We start from the raw sequence: 18,857 nt of genomic DNA, 5'->3' as shown, positions 1-18,857 counted from the left end.
TGAGCATGGACAGCACCTAGAATCTATTCCTTAGAGGGGATATCCCGGAGTTTAGCAAGAAGGTGACTGGAAATAAATTTGTTGAGAATACCCTCAAGGATAATCTCGGTGGATGCAGCGGAAGAAGGCCTGAAGATCTCCTCAAATAGCCAACTGCCTCTGCCTTAATATCTTAAACTCTATGGAGAGAGGAACCATTTCTGGCCAAAAGCATGGGGATGAAGTTGATAGTTGTACGAGCTTTCATAGACCTGTGAAAGTAGGTGTAGTTAGAGTCGCCAAGTTCCAAACTTCCAACCATTTGACTTGTGAAAGGAGGTGTAGTTGGGGTTATGCATACTGGGAGCAGTAATAGTTGTAATCGAGGATTGAGGATGCTCGCCAGAGGCAGCAGGCTTGGGAGTGCAAGAACTGGAGTCATGGCCAAATTCCTTGCAGACTAAGCATTGGGGAGGTGATGTAGTCCTAGGTAGGAGAAGTCCCACTAGGAGCCAGGGGAATAGGGTTACCTAACAAGGCCGGCCGATTGGGACAGCTTAGGCTAAATAGGGCAGAAATTAGGGTTAGGGTTAACTAATGGTAATGGGGTTTATAGAGTTTTAATATGCAGGTTTTAAAGGTCTTAATGAACTAGGTTAGCTGAGGTTAGGTTTGAATAAGTTTTTAAAATGTCAGAAATTTAGGTTTAGGGTTTCGGGTTTTGGGAATGAAGGGATGAGGTGTGTTTTAGGGTTTAGAGTTGGAATTTAAGGGAGGGGTTCTGATCGAGTGATATTGGCAGTGAGAGGGTAGTTCGAATGCATTATGGTGTGGTTTTGATGGTGGGTTAGGTCTAGGCTGGTTTAAGGGCTGTAGGGCTTTATTAGGGTTTAAGGGGAATTATGTTTGCACTATTGGAATGGGGCAGGAGCTGCTGTCGAGTGCAGAGATGATGGTAATGGAGCTGTGGATGAAACTAGGTTGAAGTTAATGGAGGGAATTAGGTTTAATGGACAGTAGATGAAGCTAGGGTGTAGGGGACCGATTGGGGAATGTGGTTCTAGGTTAGAGGATAAGAAGAAGAAGGGTTATTTGCAGAATTCTGTAATAACTTACTTGTAATGGAAGAACTTCAATGGCAGCAGTTTTGAAGAAACTTGATTGAAGAAGAATAAGGACCTCCCGATCTACAAGATGCAAGGAGTCGCCGGAGTCCACCAGCCCTCACCCTTGATATGACTCACAAGGGAACCTTGATATTACTCACAAGGCAATTCTCTGAGAAGAGAAGCAGCAGCAGCAAAAAGCCAACAGCAAAGCACGATTTTTTAAACATAACTTGGTGGGGGAGCCTCTCCCACGGTTTCTTATTAAATAAGAGGCCAGAGGCCTTATTCCTAAATCTATTACAAATCAAATCTCTCACTTAAATCGTGGAGAGGTGGACCAATTTAAAAATAACTTAAAAACTTTAAAGAAAAAGACTTATCTACCCCTAATGACTTAAGAACAACTTAAACTACTTAAAATAAAAGAAGATTCCCTACTAGCCAATAGGATATAAGAACCTCTTAGCCAATAGGATCATTTCACTTAAATTAGACCAATTGAACCAATTGGATGCAACCAATTTAAACCAGTTCAATTAAAAACACAAAAAAAAACCAAGTATAGAAATAAACTAGACTAAGGCTCCTACTAAACCCTAGGCTTAGGGTGGCTTCTTCAATTCGAGGAGGCTAGGATCTGCATCAGGAGGAAGCCACTCAAAGCATATTTCTTGATTGAACGAGAAGCCTTCATTATCAGCCATAGAGACAGACGATGGGAGGAGTTTCATCAGGGGAGTAGGGGGTAAATGGTGGGGTTATGCATACTGGGAGCAGCAGCCGCTGTAACTGAGGATTGAGGATGCTCGACAGAGGCAGCATGCTTGGGAGTGCAAGAACTAGAGTTGTGGCTAAATACCTTGCAGACTAAGCATTGGGAAGGAAGCCACTCGAAGTATATTTCTTGATTGAATGAGAAGCCTTCATCATCAGCCACAGAGATAGACAATGGGGGAGTTTCATCAGCAGATACTTCAACGTAAATCCTTGCAGAGGCAAGGCGGTCCATTTTCTTTGTTCTACCATCAGAGTATAGCGGCTTCCCCAGAACAGAGCCTACTATACTAAGGCCGTCTTCATGCCAGTAGTGGAGAGGGAGCCCTGGAAGGGTGATCCAGAGAGAGATGCTGCTGAGGTCTACCTGTAGCAGTTGAAGGTAACGACCCCATTGCCGCAGGAAGATTGGTTTCTGGCCAACATACCAAATTACCAAGGCCCTCCCTCTAGGGCTCGAATCTTGTCCTCTTCATCAAAAAATTTGAAGATGAAGAACCCCCATTATCCAACAATTAAGTCTAGAACCCCTTGAATTTTCCATTGTTTGGACAATGAGAGTTTTGACTATATTGAATGGCAGACAGCTGCCGATAAAGTGGCCAACCAAGGAGTTCTGCCATTTGGATGCCTCATTAATTAGTAAACCAGCTTGACAGAGAGCTACCTTAGAAGATCCAACAATGGCAGGTGGAACAAAGTGGAGAGGGAGACCCTCTCTAGAAGGCATGGGGGCCTGACTAAAGTGGGAACCCCATGTCACCCCATCCTAGGGAGAAGGGGTGGAGGCAATAAGGGCAGGATGAGAGGGTCTTTGTTTTTGTAGTTTATATATCAATTCCATTTTGGGGAAAGCTCTTCTATTCTAACCTTCAGAATGGATAGAGTGGGGAGTATAGGTTTTAATTGTTGGGTGTAGTACCCTGTTGTCAAGGATTAGAATTTTTAGGGCCAAGTTGATTTGGCAGTTTTTCTTTTTTTTTGTTTTAAAAAAAAAAAAACAAACTTGGCATGCAATAAATGCTTCCTTGACACTTTGACTCATGTTCCCATATCTCTATATCAGGCTCAACAATGTACGATACAGTCAACTGGCATTAAATTCCTAGGCTCTGTTGAAGCATCTGTAGTGGGTCTGAGCCACCGTTTTCATACTGCGGCTGATTCAAGTGGTGCACAGCTTAAGACGCTAGCTACTTTCCTTGGAAAGTGCCGAGAAAATGCATATGGGATGTCAGAAGTTATCTTAAGAAGAAACACTAATATACCTGCAGATGCAAATGCCGTGAGCATTCTTGTTTGTAATCTAGATGAGTTCTCTAAGGGAGGTAAGTTCCTTCAAATTACTGTTATTTAAAATTTTTAACTATGTTTAAGCGGTGACGTCTCATTTAGTTTGGGTGAACTCAATTGGTTCGCCATTACTTTGGAGAAGTCCCAGTCTCTTAAAATGTGGCTCAGACTTGTCATTTTCAAATTCATGCAACTATACTTTTATTATAGATGGTTATACTCCTATTACCTATTCCTGAAATGTGGTCCATCATTGATATTTCACTCTTTCAACTCATTCTTTATTGACTTCAATCGGATGACCATAGAAAAATAGCCAAGCAAAACCTGTTAAATGAGGTCATCAACAGTGTGAAATGTGTACTCATTTTTTTTTGTCTTCCTTGCATTTTAAGGTTTTTCAATAGCCAATTAGCCATCTCAGTTTATCTCATAGACTCTAGTATTAGAGTCTAAGGAAGCCTCCTTTAGGTCCTGTAGTCATACTTCTGCTGCATTCAAAGGATTCTCTTCTTCTAGCAAGAGGACAATTATCCTTTATGTGAGCTGGGGTTTGTCATATGTTTCTTGCTTTTAAAGTTGTAGTTTATGTATTGTGATGTATCATAGTGCCCCAGTAATTCTGTTACCTTTTCGTGTACCAGATCACATTCAACTTGGGTTTCTACCTAGAGATATTGCAAAGTGGGTGGCACCTTTGTGTGATATTGGGGTTTTCAGGTTCTCTGCTTGTATTTTTCCAACAGAAGTTCTTGCAGCTGCTTTAGAAGGGATCAATAGCAAAGTACGATTGATATTATATGTGTCACAGGCATGTCTTTTTTAGCTAACACTTATCTTTTCTATAATACTCAAATTGCTGTTTTTATTTTATGATGGTAAATCTCTGATGCAGTCTGGCCTGAATAGCCCTAGTACTGCTGGTTTGGCTACTTATCTGCTCCCATTTTCAAACGATTTTAACATATATACTTGATTTGAGCCATATATGGCCATTTCTTCTGTTGAATGGACATGGCCCCCCTATATTAGCTACATTCTGATGGAGATTCGTGGTTGAACTGGCTTGACCAGTCTGGCCATCCAGATCAAGATGAACAGGGTTCCAACTTTGTTCTGGTTCAGTAGGATATTTAGAACTTATTTTATTTAGAAAAATATTATGTAATCTTTTATTTTGGCGTAGCTATTAGACATGTTGGAAAATTTCCAGTTTTTGATTGATATCTATGCACCAACTTGAGGGGGAGTGTTGTATTTTGGGTACAAGGGTATAACGGTCCAATAGTGTGAAACCCGCCAAAAAAAAAAAATAAAAATAAATGATTGAACTTTTGGAACCCGAGTGATTTCAGATTTTGGTTCAATATTTCCCATGCTAACCTCAAGCTATGGGCAGCATCACATCTTTTTCCTGTGCTTGGCATGCTGGTTTGATGGCCTGCGAAGCCTCTCTGTCTTAGGCTGAATCCCAAGTAAGAATCCCATTTTATATGTATATATGTTGTATTTTTAATTAATTAGTGTATTAGGGGCAGAATAGTAGTTTTTACCCAGTGGGACCCCGCACCAGAGCTACCTGTGTCGGGGCTGCTGGCTGGATAGGCTGCAGGACCTCCCCTTTAATTAAACTCAATGTAAGTATAATTTAAATGTGTTTTTAAAATGTTATGTTCGACCGATTAGACTTAGAGGGGTATTTTGGTCAATTTGCCTGTGGGACCCACATCCCCAGTGGGGAATCCTGTCCTGAACAATTACCCGTATTCGGATGATCTCTGATGTCGTCCGACATCACTTTATGGTTAGAATAAAACAATAGAAACAGGATTTTGGTTATAAACAGCTTTGGAAATCAGTTTTAGAAATAATTTATGCCCAAATGACCAAACAGCCCCTTAGTGCTTAAGTTTCTATAAATATAACCCTCTTTACACTATTTATTATTCACCAACAAAGAAAAGATGAACCACAATCGTTCCAGCCTTGGAGAAGAAAGAAAAGGGAAAAGAGAAGAGAAGAAGAGGGATTAGAGGCTGTTCTTGAAGGCTTACCACCTACAACTGAACTTGAACTTGGATCTCCATTAGAAGTGATTCCAGCATCTGTTCTGCCTCTAATTTCTGGTAAGCCCTAAAAATTCTTGCTGTTTCCTTCTCTTTCTCCTCTTAATTTAATGGATTTCAGTTCAAGTATACCTGAAATAAAAATTCTGCCATTAAAGCTCTAAGTTTGAGCTCAAGTAATAAGAATCTTACCCAATTGCTTGCTGTCCTAATGCTATTTAGGCTCAATTATGCCTGAATTTCCATGGCAGTACCTCTAATAAGCCCAATTTCTGTCCCCAGTGACTAGTCCATGAACCCTAGATAAGAAATTTAGGTTTAATTGAAGAAATTCCTAAATTAACTAACTAATTATGAAATAGGAACCCAAAATAGATTGACCCACCTTGAATTAATGTTAAAACTCCTAATTTGGGCCATGCATGCAAAGATCTGGCGAATTGAAGCAAAACCCCCAAATTCGGACACTGACCCGGATGCTGTTGCATGCCTAAGGGCGGTCGACCGGCTCACTGGAAGTCTGCATCTGGCTGCCCCTTTTTGTGTGATTGTTGGACTGATTCCTTAGGGTTTGACCTAGACTATTACCCTCACTGATATATGATGTTTATTTAGGACTATCTTACTCCATTTTTTGTGAGGATTACTTGGCCTTTTGGGTTTCTAACTGACTAGGTTTATCGACTATCTCAGGTAAGGGGATTCGACCTTAATTTCCTGCGTGTTTATCACATTAATTTCAACTTTATACTGAATGCCATGCTCATGCATCATTACCTCTATACCTCGAGCATGTAGTTTTCTAGCTTTTATTTAATGTATTAGACTGCATGTAAAATAGGTTGCACAAAGACATACTGCATTGCATTTGCATTGATTATTTATATGATGTGAATTTATTATGATGAAATTCGGTAATTTATAACTCGGATCATGCTTGCCTCATCGTGTTTAGATGACCAGGCTAGGTTGATATTCATTACCCATCTTGTGCCCTTTACCAACAGGGGAAAGGTGTTGGACAACCCGTGGGAGACCGATGTGTTAGTTCGGGATGCCATCTTTCCCGTGTTAGCGGGTCCCTAATTCACTGTGGGAAGAAACAGGGGGTTGGTCATTTGGGGTCTGTCGGGGTCCGATGTGTTAGTTTCGGAACTGGCGGGTCCTCACCGTGGTAGAATGGTTTCGCTCCGGTGACCGAAGGGTTAGTTCCGGGACCGAGGTTAGCATCTACCACTAGTAGTAGTACTTATACCCATGAGACTTAGTATCGTGCTAGGAACATGTTAGTTTAGCACATGCATCGTGGATTTATTGTGTTTGTATGCTTGTACCCCCCTTACTGGGCTCAGTTGAGAGCTCACCCCTGTAGATATCCTTATTCTTCAGGTGATTTAGTTACTTCTAATGTTGGATTTGCGGCGTTGGAGTTTGAAGTGCACGATAGTTCGTGCGCACGTGATGATTGCGCAACCTCCTGTTCTTGGCCTGATAGTCCAGGCTACCTCCCCTCTCTTTTATGCTTTATAAATGCTTTATATAGTTATAATATAGTTTCTTGTATACTTTTACTCTGTGGTACCTTTGAGAACTGTATAGTTGTATCACAAGCCTTATTCTTTATATAAATGAAATATCACTTAGACTTCTCTTATTAATGATGTTATCTCTATTAATTAAATTGTTTCAGCCTCGATTCTGCGTATGCATGAGCGATGATTGTAAATAGGTCTGCGCTTGTGATCCTTGGGGTTTGGTTGGATGTCAGAGACATCCCGCCACACTTGGCCCTTAATAACCGGGCCGGGGTGTGACATTTAAGTGGTATCAGAGCCTTTGCGCTCTACTCCTATTTACAATCAAGTTCACAGTACAACAGCTCTTAGACTCATTAATCTGAAGGTGAGTCTACTTGGGATAAATAATAGCTTCAACTAAAAGCTATAACTAAAAAAAATAGAAATAAATAAATAAATAAAATAAAAATTGATTGTACAACACAAAAGATATTAAATAGAAAATTAAAAACTTTATAAATAAGAGTACAATGGTTACAACTTTTTACAGACCTTAAGTACAAGGTTCAACAAAGAACAACTGAGGAAAGTAAAGTAAAAGCTAGACTAGGATCCATAAGTCATCACTGCCGTGGTGGTGGTGGTGGGCCCATAACCCACAGGTCCCGGGATCTCCACTGGCCGGTTTCAGCTACTGAACACACGGTACCGCTAACATGAGTGAAGTCTCTCCTCATGCCATCAAATCCCTATGCCATGCATCTCTCTAAGCCCTCAAACCGGCTAAAGAGCTGTCCCCAGGGAGTACCATCTGCAGGAACAACCGCAACAAACGAGGAAGAAGCACCCGCATGACCATGTGAAGGGTGTCGAGGAGGAGGAAGTGGATCTCTGCGTGCCTCTGTATGTCCTCTCTGCGTAGCATCCTCGGCATCGGTGAGTGCATGCCGTGTCGGTGCGGTCGGGATGACTAAGCTGCACGGAAAAAGGTGGAAGTTCTATACCCATCTTCACTCGGGTAATCCGGTTGATATTCGAAGACTTCACCCCGAAGCCTCCTCATTCAATAGGTTTACACCAAATCGAGAAATACCTTGGTGAGTAGCCTCCCAGAATGATTTCCACGCCCAGGGTTATCATGCGGTGTGCCGTAGTGCGTATGATGGCATTAAGAAGGCGGATCTGGTATCCTGTATAGAGACAGTATGTGGCAAGGATCTGTATTGTGGATAACTCAGTCCGGTGAGCACTCTTCTGGGCTACATTGTGTCCACAAATCCTAGATAAGACATGGGCTGATGGAAGCAAGTCCAACTCAGATTTCATCCTCTCATAGAACTTGTCATTGGTGAGGACTGAATATAACCATTCCTGTTCTTCATCAGCCAGGAACTCAGATGCATCAGCACTTAGAGGGCAGTACCTCCACTCCCCTTCATAAGATATCTTCTGAATATTAGCTAACCGGGCTGTGCTGAAAGAGATGGGCATGTCTTTCACATAAGAGTTGATGATGAACTCTTTTCCTTCATACCGGTAAGATTGATTGCTCAAAAAGAATCGCACCAATCGAGGGTAGTAATGTGTCTCCGGTTGTAGCATGGATAACTACCCTAGTTTCTCAAATCTTTCCTGGACCTTGAATGGGATAAGGTCAGCCAAGACTACATTCATATCTTCTTCCACTTTCAGGAAGATCCTTGGGTTGATTTCAGCTGGAACCGTAGCTGCACCTCTACCTCTCCCTCCACGGCCTTGGGCTGCAGTCATTTATGGTAAATGCTGCAAATTTAAGAAGAAAATTCTTTAGGCAAAGACTAGGACAGCAACAAAACTTGAGGTAAGATTGTTAAACCTACAAGGTACTAAGGTAGGAAGCTTATCAATATGTCTAGGTAAACTAATTATATAGGAACACATTAGGAAGAAATAAATTCTGTTTAGATTTCAATATAAGTATAAATAGATGCAAACATAAAAAAATAGGGTAGTATAAGGAGAGAAGGTAATTATATAAAAATCATAGTGTACATTAATATAGCATTAGATAGAACACGTGCAAAACATAGAGTAAACTTTAAAAACTTAATAAGAAAATATTAAAAACTAGGTAATCTTATGATTAACACTGTACTATGTTTAAAATAAACAAAAATAATACCTAGTATTAAGACCTAACACATTCACAATGATAGATAAGAATAAACAATGTACCGTAGTTAAAACCTAAGATGAAAGGAAGAAAATATAAGAAATGCATAAAATCCAACAAAGAATAAAAGAAATACGTGTTAATGGAGTAAAAGAGTAAATATTTACCTAAAATCTAGGAAAAATGCTGAGCCATAGTTAGGTTTTGAAAAGAAGAACAAAAAAATGTACAAAATTTCTAAGTTTAGAACACTTACTTTAGATGTGGAGGAGTAGATCTTATGATTTAAACTCTTATTAGTGTTATAGGAACCCTAGAATAACCTTAGGAGAAGTTAGAAAGGGTTAGGGAAGAGAAAGAAATGAAGTTTGATGTGTTTTGAGTGGGTTTTATAAAGCCTGTTTTGCCTGGCTGACGATCCGGCTGGATGGGTGTCTGAATCCGGCTGATCCGAAAATCTTATGAAGCTACTGCTTCGATAGGCGGTCGTCCGGCCCATTAGATGTTTGAATCCGGCTGTTGCATCCGGCTTGGTCAAAACATAAAATTAAAATTAAAATAAAATATAGTAAATTACATACATATTATATACTATATATATATTAATTAAAATAGTAATAATAGGTATATAATACAATAAATAAATAGAACCTGTGTTTCATCAAAATAATGAAATATATAGAAAATAAAATAAGATTAAACATGCATATTGTATATAAATGTGTATATATATATGTATTAAAAGTATATATATATATTAATGTAGTAAGTGTGAATAGAGAAAGAAATAAATACATTATGACACAAAGATGTGTATTCTTGTGTTATCATAATTATTAATAATGAATATAGTGTATGATTTCGTTGCTTATGTAATTGTAATATATGTAAAGTACTATATGATACTAATGTTAGGAACTCGCCATGATAGCTTGTCATGCCTTTGCCTCTCAATAACGAGTTATATATTGAGTACCTAGGGTAAGTAAGCAAAAGTAAAAGACTTGAAAGAAATATAAAAGACTAAGAAACACAACCTAGGATCAAGAAAGGTGAAAAGGTTGAAAAAAATTTTGAGGAGAAAAATTGAGATTGGACAACTTCCTTATAGATTAGGAAGGTATATCTTAGGACTCAATGCCCCAAAATGTGTTGGAAGTCTTCTAGGAGAATTCTTGAAAGAATTAGAGAGTAAAAGAAAGAAAGAATAATGCTACATTGTTTAGACTAAGTAAAAAAAAAAATAATAATAATAACTGAGAACGGAGAGAAGCTGGAATTGAAGGATGTGTCAACACTTTGCTCAATAATAGATATGAGTGGAGTAATGGGTCACCGAATGTTCCCTTCGTTTGGGAATGAACACCAGGGATTCGATCAATATTCCAAGTCATCCTACAGTTGAGTTAGGTATTGCATAACCAGAAGGGAAAGTCTTCATAATAGAAAACCCTATAAGTAAAAAAAAATTATACATACCTATACACTACAACCCAAACCTCAGAAATATAGATAAAAATATAATAATTACATTATATGAAAAGACCATGAACATAATAGAATTTAGATAAAAGAAGCAAAGAAATGAACACTAAAGAGTAAGAAGAACAAAAATAATGAAGACAATAATAATAATAAGAAAAAGAATATTTTCCTTGTATTTTTAGGTTTAGATACTTTGTCGATATGGTAAGTGAGCCTGGTAATGAATTGTTCCCAAGTTACCTTAGATACTTTAGGACCCCTCCTTTTGTATATTCTTATGTGTTTAGGGAAAGAATAGGAGAGTTTTGGAAAAGGGGATAATGTCTTTGGTCGGTTTAGAATACTGTTTGACCAGAAACAGGTCAACAAAAGCCATCGACCGGTAGATTGTACGATACCCAAAACAGGAAACAACTTAAGGGAGTGTAAGTCATGATGCTGTTGAAGTAACCTCAACTGTTCGGATTACTAGGTGCATCAATTTCGAGGACGAAATTCTTATAAGGCTGGGGGAATGTGAAACCCGCAAAAAAAAAAAAAAAAAAAAAAAAAAATTGATTGAACTTTTGGAACCCGAGTGGTTTCAAATTTTGGTTCAATATTTCCCATGCTAACCTCAAGCTATGAGCAACATCACATCTTTTTCCTGTGCTTGGCATGTTGGTTTGATGGCCTGCGAAGCCTTTCTCTGTCTTAGGCCGAATCCCAGGTAAGAATCCCATTTTATCTGTATATATGTTGTATTTTTAATTAATTAGTGTATTAGGGGCAGAATAGTAATTTTTACCTAGTGGGACCCCGCACCAGAGCTACCTGTGTCGGGTTTGCTGGCTAGACAGGCTGCAGGACCTTCCCCTTAATTAAACTCAATGTAAGTATAATTTAAATGTGTTTTTAAAATGTTATGTTTGACCGATTAGACTTAGAGGGGTATTTTGGTCAATTTGCCTATGGGACCCACATCCCCAGTGAGGAATCCTGTCCTTAACAATTACCCGTATTCGGATGATCTCTGATGTCGTCCGACATCACTTTATGGTTAGAATAAAACAATAGAAACAGGATTTTGGTTATAAACAGTTTTGGAATCAGTTTTAGAAATAATTTATGCCCAAATGACCAAACAGCCCCTTAGTGCTTAAGTTTCTATAAATATAACCCTCTTTACACTATTTATTATTCACCAACAAAGAGAAGAGGAACCAGAATCGTTCCAGCCTTGGAGAAGAAAGAAAAGGGAAAAGAGAAGAGAAGAAGAGGGATTAGAGGCTGTTCTTGAAGGCTTACCACCTACAGCTGAACTTGAACTTGGATCTCCATTAGAAGTGATTCCAGCATCTGTTCTGCCTCTAATTTCTGGTAAGCCCTAAAAACTCTTGCTGTTTCCTTCTCTTTCTCTTCTTAATTTACTGGATTTCAGTCCAAGTATACCTGGAATAAAAATTCTGCCATTAAAGCTCTAAGTTTGAGCTCAAGTAATAAGAATCTTACCCAATTGCTTGCTGTCCTAATGCTATTTAGGCTCAATTATGCCTGAATTTCCATGGCAGTACCTCTAATAAGCCCAATTTCTGTCCCCAATGACTAGTCCATGAACTCTAGATAAGAAATTTAGGTTTAATTGAAGAAATTCCTAAATTAACTAACTAATTATGAAATAGGAACCCAAAATAGATTGACCCACCTCAAATTAATGTTAAAATTCCTAATTTGGGCCATCGGCCATGCATGCAAAGATCTGGCGAATTGAAGCAAAACCCCCAAATTCGGACACTGACCCGGATGCTGTTGCATGCCTAAGGGCGGTCGACCGGCTCACTGGAAGTCTGCATCTGGCTGCCCCTTTTTGTGTGATTGTTGGACTGATTCCTTAGGGTTTGACCTAGACTATTACCCTCACTGATATATGATGTTTATTTAGGACTATCTTACTCCATTTTTTGTGAGGATTACTTGGCCTTTTGGGTTTCTAACTGACTAGGTTTATCGACTATCTCAGGTAAGGGGATTCGACCTTAATTTCCTGCGTGTTTATCACATTAATTTCAACTTTATACTGAATGCCATGCTCATGCATCATTACCTCTATACCTAGAGCATGTAGTTTTCTAGCTTTTATTTAATGTATTAGACTGCATGTAAAATAGGTTGCACAAAGACATACTGCATTGCATTTGCATTGATTATTTATATGATGTGAATTTATTATGATGAAATTCGGTAATTTATAACTCAGATCATGCTTGCCTCATCATGTTTAGACTGCACTGGGCTAGGTTGATATTCATTACCCAGTACTGTGCCCTTTACCAACAGGGGGAAAGGTGTTGGACAACCCGTGGCAGAGACCGATGTGTTAGTTCCGGGATGCCATCTTCTGTCCCATGTTAGCGGGTCCCTAATTCCGCTGTGGGAAGAAACAGGCAGGGTTGGTCATTTGGGGGTCTGTCGGGGTCCGATGTGTTAGTTTCGGAACTGGCGGGTCCTCACCGTGGTAGAATGGTTTCGCTCCGGTGACCGAAGGGTTAGTTCCGGGACCGAGGTTAGCATCTACCACTAGTAGTAGTACTTATACCCCATGAGACTTAGTATCTGTGCTAGGAACATGTTAGTTTAGCACATGCATCGTGGATTTATTGTGTTTGTATGCTTGTACCCCCCTTACTGGGCTCAGTTGAGAGCTCACCCCTGTAGATATCCTTATTCTTCAGGTGATTTAGTTACTTCTAATGTTGGATTTGCGGCGTTGGAGTTTGAAGTGCACGATAGTTCGTGCGCACGTGATGATTGCGCGACCTCCTGCTTGGCCGATAGTCCAGGCTACCTCCCCTCTCTTTTATGCTTTATAAATGCTTTATATAGTTATAATATAGTTTCTTGTATACTTTTACTCTGTGGTACCTTTGAGAACTGTATAGTTGTATCACAAGCCTTATTCTTTATATAAATGAAATATCACTTAGACTTCTCTTATTAATGATGTTATCTCTATTAATTAAATTGTTTCCGCTGCCTCTGATTACTGTGTCTGTGAGCAATGATTGTAAATAGGGTACTGCACTTGTGATCCTTGGGGTTTGGTTGGATGTCAGAGACATCCCGCCACACTTGGCCCTTAATAACCGGGCCGGGGTGTGACAAATAGGGTTTATCTTGTGTTGCCTTTAGGGTATTATTGTAACTTGTACTCATAGTTATCAAGGCGTTGCCCGTCTAAGCGGAAATCTGGGGGTATGGCGATGGGGTGCCTTATGGTATGTAAGAAAGGCGACCGCCTTGGTCACCAAGGCGACGCCTTAGGACGCCTTGCGAGCAAGGTGGTCGCTTTTTGGTGTTTGTTTTTTTATATTTTTGTTTTTTAATTTTTTTTATGTACTTTAAGTTATTCTAATTGAAAATATGTCATTGGTTGTACATTTTTGGTTCCATGCTGTGAGAAGCATGGAATCATATGTTAAACTTAAAAAAAAAAAAACCAAAACCTAAATACCAATGCCAAACTCAATTCACCTAATCACCTTCGGGGGACATACCAAAATCAAAAAGAAAAAAACGAAAGAGAAAAGAAGCAGCGCAGCGGCAACTTGCAGCGACTCCGACAGAGCTCAGCTCAGACCTTAGTCCTTCATGGCTTCGACTCCTTCTCAGTCCTCCCTCTCAGTCCCCATCCTCCACCGGCATCCGGCGAGACGGCGACTCTGTCAGAGCTCAGACCTCAGTTCTTCGACTCCTTCTCAAGTTCTCAGTCCTCCCTCTCAGTCTCCATCCTCCACCGGCGTCCGGCGAGGCTAATTGTAAGTATCGTGTTTTTTTTTCCCTTTTTCCTTCTAAAATATAAACCCCTTTCCCCTTTTTAAGTTCTAACTTCTAACCTGTCCTTTCCACCGACACCCCCATCTCGTGCATCCACCCCCACCGACGACATCTCCAGCCTTGTAAGTATTGTGCTTTTTTGTTTTCTTCTTTTTTCCTTCTAAACCTAAACCCCGTCTAACCTCTCCACTCTCCATCGACATCTCCAGCCTTGTATGTTCTTTTGTTTGTTTCTAAAGAGGACCGTGGACTATGGAGTAACAAACAGTTCCTGTAACTTCATTCAATCTTGTCTTCTTTCTTTTCCTCCTTTTTTTTGACAGAATTGAATGATTTCTTTATTGGACTAAAATGAAGTGATCACAAGACCCGAACTTGTAAATATTTCATATTTATGAATGGTTTTGAACTTTTGATTGGGCTGCTCTCTTGGCTGCATTTGGATGGACTTAGGAGAGAGGCCTTTTCGTTTCGTTTTATCTTTCCCTCTTTTCCGTGGAGGTCTTTAAGGTGTTTGTAGATATGCCCTACCCTTAGCCGACATGTCATGATTATGCTATTTTGCAATTCCTTGATTATGTACTTCGATTCTTTCATATTTATTTAGGATACAAATAAAATTATATAAAAATTAATATGCTATTTATGCCTAATAAAATGGTTATATAAAAAAAAGAACACTAGAACGCCTTGTTCGCTAAGGCGACGCCTTAAGGCCGCCCTAACGCCAAGGCGCTTAGGAAGGCCCTCAAACGCCATGGTCTCCTTGCCGCCTTGATAACTATGCTTGTACTTCTCTATCATTATTATAAATAAGAGTGGGCTTGTGTCTCATTGACATAAGTTCAATTCCTCAAATATTCCATCACTCTGCATCATCTCGACCCCTTCTCCCATGCCCCTCTGACACACCGACTCAGAGGTAGTTGAATGCAAGAATTGCCATCTTCTGGAGGTGGCTCGCTCTCTTCTGTTTGCCATGTCTGTTCCTCCACGATTTTGGTGTGATGTGGTTCTCTTGGCTGCATACCTGATTAATCGGATGCCTTCTATGCTTGATGGTCGTTGTCCACTGGATCTTCTCATGGGTTCCACTACTTTTACTGTACCTCCCAAAATGTTTGGTCGTGTGGCTTTTGCACGCAATCATCATATGCAAGGCAAGCTAGATCCCAGGGGACTTTGTTGCATTTTCTTGGGCTAATCTGCCACTCAGAAGGGTTACAAATGTTATCACCCTCCTTCGCACAAGATGTTTGTTACCATGGATGTCGTCTTTTAGGAAACAGTTCCCTATTATTCAAATCCCCTGCACCTCTTCAGGGGGAGTTTGGTACAAGTGAAGAGGTGCCTTTCACAATTACACCTGTAGAGCGGCTCATGATGGAAGATGATATAGAGATTTCAGAGGGTGTAACTAAGCAGGAACAGCAGCCCATGGTTCAGGTGGAGCCGGCACCATCTTGTTCTCCATCACAGCCCACGGTTAGGGGGAGTAGGCAACAACACCACTTATTTCTCCATTGAAGGTTTTTGTTCGCTCTCGAAAGAGGAAAAACAGAGAGCAAGCTGTTAAGACCACCACCATCTCTCCTCACCAATTGGCCTTCCCAGAGTCAAGTCCTACATGTGCTCCACATTTGTCTGGTAAGTCCCTTCCTCTTAGTGACCCAACCTTAGATTTATCAATTGCAACTAGAAAAGGAAAAAGAATTTGTACTCAACATCCCATCTCTAATTTGGTCTCCTATGACTCTCTTTCTCCTTTCTTCCATGCTTTTGTTTCTTTCCTATCGTCTGTTCCTATCCCTAACTACTGGCAGAAAGCACTGGCTAATTCACAATGGAAAGAGGCAATGATTGAAGAAATGAGAGCCCTTGGGAAGAATAACACGTGGGAATTGGTGCAACTTCATCCAAGAAAGAGAGTTGTGGGTGTAAATGGGTGTTCTGATGAATGGCACTCGGCACAGAGAGGGGGGGGTGAATCTGTGCTTATTAAAATTTTCCGCAAACTCAGATTATAACAACTAACACACAACCGTGTGGTCACGCACCAATCACTACAAAATAGCTTGGTCTACCAGTGAACCACACCCACTCTGCAAGTAAGCACTTCAAAATAAAATATCAAACCACAACACAAGCATATACGTGGTTTGGCATAATGGCCTACGTCGACGGAGCAATACCCCTCACGGGTTTCGTGCTTTGCTCAGCACACTTCTATTAAAAACCTTATTACACAGGTTCAACACAGTTCCATATGACACAGGAACCACAAGAAATACTCTCACACACCTAACTGTACCAGCATAGTAGGCTTTAAACACTAACAGTGAGTTTATATGATCAACCCAAATTCCGAACACTCAAAATTACATGAATCTCACTCCCCAACAAGACTAAATGATAAAAAGGGGAACTTGAATGAAAAACTACCTCAAGAACGAAGTAGAACTACAACCACTGTCGATGCAGACCTTCTGGACATCAGTAGCAGCGTGCAGCATGTCCTGGAAGCCTCTGACACGGATCCCAATGCATCGATCTACTCAAAATGCCTTCTTCTCTGAGAAAATTCGAACATTAAATCACAGAGGCATCAAACCCTAAATCCGACTTCACCACTGCGTAGAGGACGTCAAAATATGGGCGGTAGCGTCTCTGCACAAATCCCGAAATTCGACTTTTAAATAGCCCAAAGTTCGAGGCAAAGATTGAGTCAATCTGGGCCATTAGATCAGATCATACGGACGGCCCAGATTAAAATAAGATTCAATCTTCCGTCTTCCGCTTTACACGGGAGCGGAGCACACATAAGCCGTTGGATCCTCATCTTTGATATGAGATTAAAACAGAGCCATCATATTAGATTCTTGATCCACCAATGAGAAGTCATCACTTAAGTGTACCAATTTTGCATGTGCTTAATTGTGAGGTGTCCATTTAGAATCGTCTATCTCGGCCATTGATATGATTTAGATCAACCAATCAGAACAAGAGATTCTAATTCAGATTTAAAGATCAATCTCAGCCACACAATTGCTTGCGTTTTTTGGACAACGATGACTCATCCATGATTTGTACATGTGTCAGAAAAAGCTGAAATTTTTATCTCCCACTATTTGCCACGAGCTTCACATCCGTACGGTTGGAATTCCCATGTGATGCTCCGAAAAAATCACTAACCTGCTACAGAGAACGACTTCCAGTAGCTTGATTTTCAAAACCTCCAAATATTTTCTCAGTACAGGAGCATCCACAAGCTGTTTGACAAAATGCCCAAGAGGGCTGGGCTGCTGTGCCCGTGGGGCTGAGCTATTGGGCTGCTGCCTGGGCTGCTGTGCCCATGGTGCTAGGTTGCTGGGCTGGTGCTTGTGCAGCCATGCTGTCAAGGCTGTGATGGCCATAGGGCCATGTTAACTCAGCCAAATGCCAAGGTGGACATGCCACCTTACTACCCGCTGACACGTGGCACCCCCAGGTGGGGTCCACACTCTCTCTCCTCTTTCTCTATCTTCAAAATCAATTCAAACTTGTTGTCCAGCTCACTGACAATGATCCTGATGCACTCTTCTGGCCTTCACACACATCGACCTGTAGCTCGAATGACTATGGTTTGTTCACCCTTGTAGAGAAAAACTTTGTGAACATGTTGGCACAAACCACTTGTCTTTTCTTTCTCATATGCATACTTTTCTAGAGTTTTAAAAAGGCTTCACAGTCACAGTTGCTGAATTTCAGATTTACTTGAAAACTTGCAATTGAACATGTCATTTTCACAAATAACCATTGTTTGGCTCAAGTAACTTGAAACACACCATCAACATGAATTTGAACATGCGTAGCCACTCGGAAGACTAGTGGGTCCCACTAATCATCAAATCAACCACTAAACCAAGTAAAACACTGTTTTGACTTGAATTTTCAGAAATCTTGAACTTGAACCTTGAGGAGGCAATATAGCTCGAGTTTGACCTTGAACTTTCTTGGAACATATCCAATAAACTGAAATAAGAGCCACCAAGAGCTCAAACCACCAGAAACCTCTCTATATTAAGAATTCATCTCTTAAACTAAGCCATGAACTGTACACAAAACCTCCAGATCTCTGAGAGCAAGGTTGTTAGACCTTAAATACAATATTTATGAGATTGTGAGCATGTTCAAATAACTAAACAAGGTGGCCTACACTCACACACTCATGCAATGGGGAAATATACTATGCGAACATGAAAAATAAGCACGAATGAAACTACAATGCTATTGTGTGCTACCAAGACATACCTCAAGGAGTCATGTCATCCTAAGCAGGATTGTCAAGAGTTGGAAACCCCTTGGAGAGCTATGGGCATTTTCCATATGCATCACCTGGCTTGCAAGAAGAGTTAGGCACCCAATGTTTTCGCCTTTCTACAACTTTACTTTTTTTCTTTCCCTTTTATTTTTATTGGCAATGCTTATATGATAAAATGTTGAATGTTCACGCATGTCATGGGATTTTGCTATCCCTTTCATTTTCAAGGTCATGCTTTCTGTCTTCTCATTGGAAGCTCACATGCTATGGGATTTTGCTGCCCCTTTCATTTTCTAGGTCATGCTTTCTGTCTTCTCATTGGAAGCTCACATGCCATGGGGACATACTTTATTTATTAATTTTGAGGCT

At 40.3% G+C, this 18,857-nt stretch overlaps 1 protein-coding gene across 1 annotated transcript in view; it reads left to right on the top strand.

The window, feature by feature from the left end:
• Nucleotides 1–18,857, top strand: part of LOC122671086 — a 52,297-nt gene that overhangs the window by 12,898 nt on the left and 20,542 nt on the right. The window contains exon 9 of the mRNA XM_043868182.1: nt 3,800–3,966. Within this exon, the coding sequence (XP_043724117.1) occupies nt 3,800–3,966 (167 nt within the window). The remainder of the gene's footprint in view (nt 1–3,799; nt 3,967–18,857) is intronic.

Source organism: Telopea speciosissima, chromosome 8 (genome assembly GCF_018873765.1).
Source record: "Telopea speciosissima isolate NSW1024214 ecotype Mountain lineage chromosome 8, Tspe_v1, whole genome shotgun sequence".
NCBI lineage: Eukaryota > Viridiplantae > Streptophyta > Magnoliopsida > Proteales > Proteaceae > Telopea > Telopea speciosissima.
This window is presented reverse-complemented; position numbering and strand designations above follow the sequence as displayed.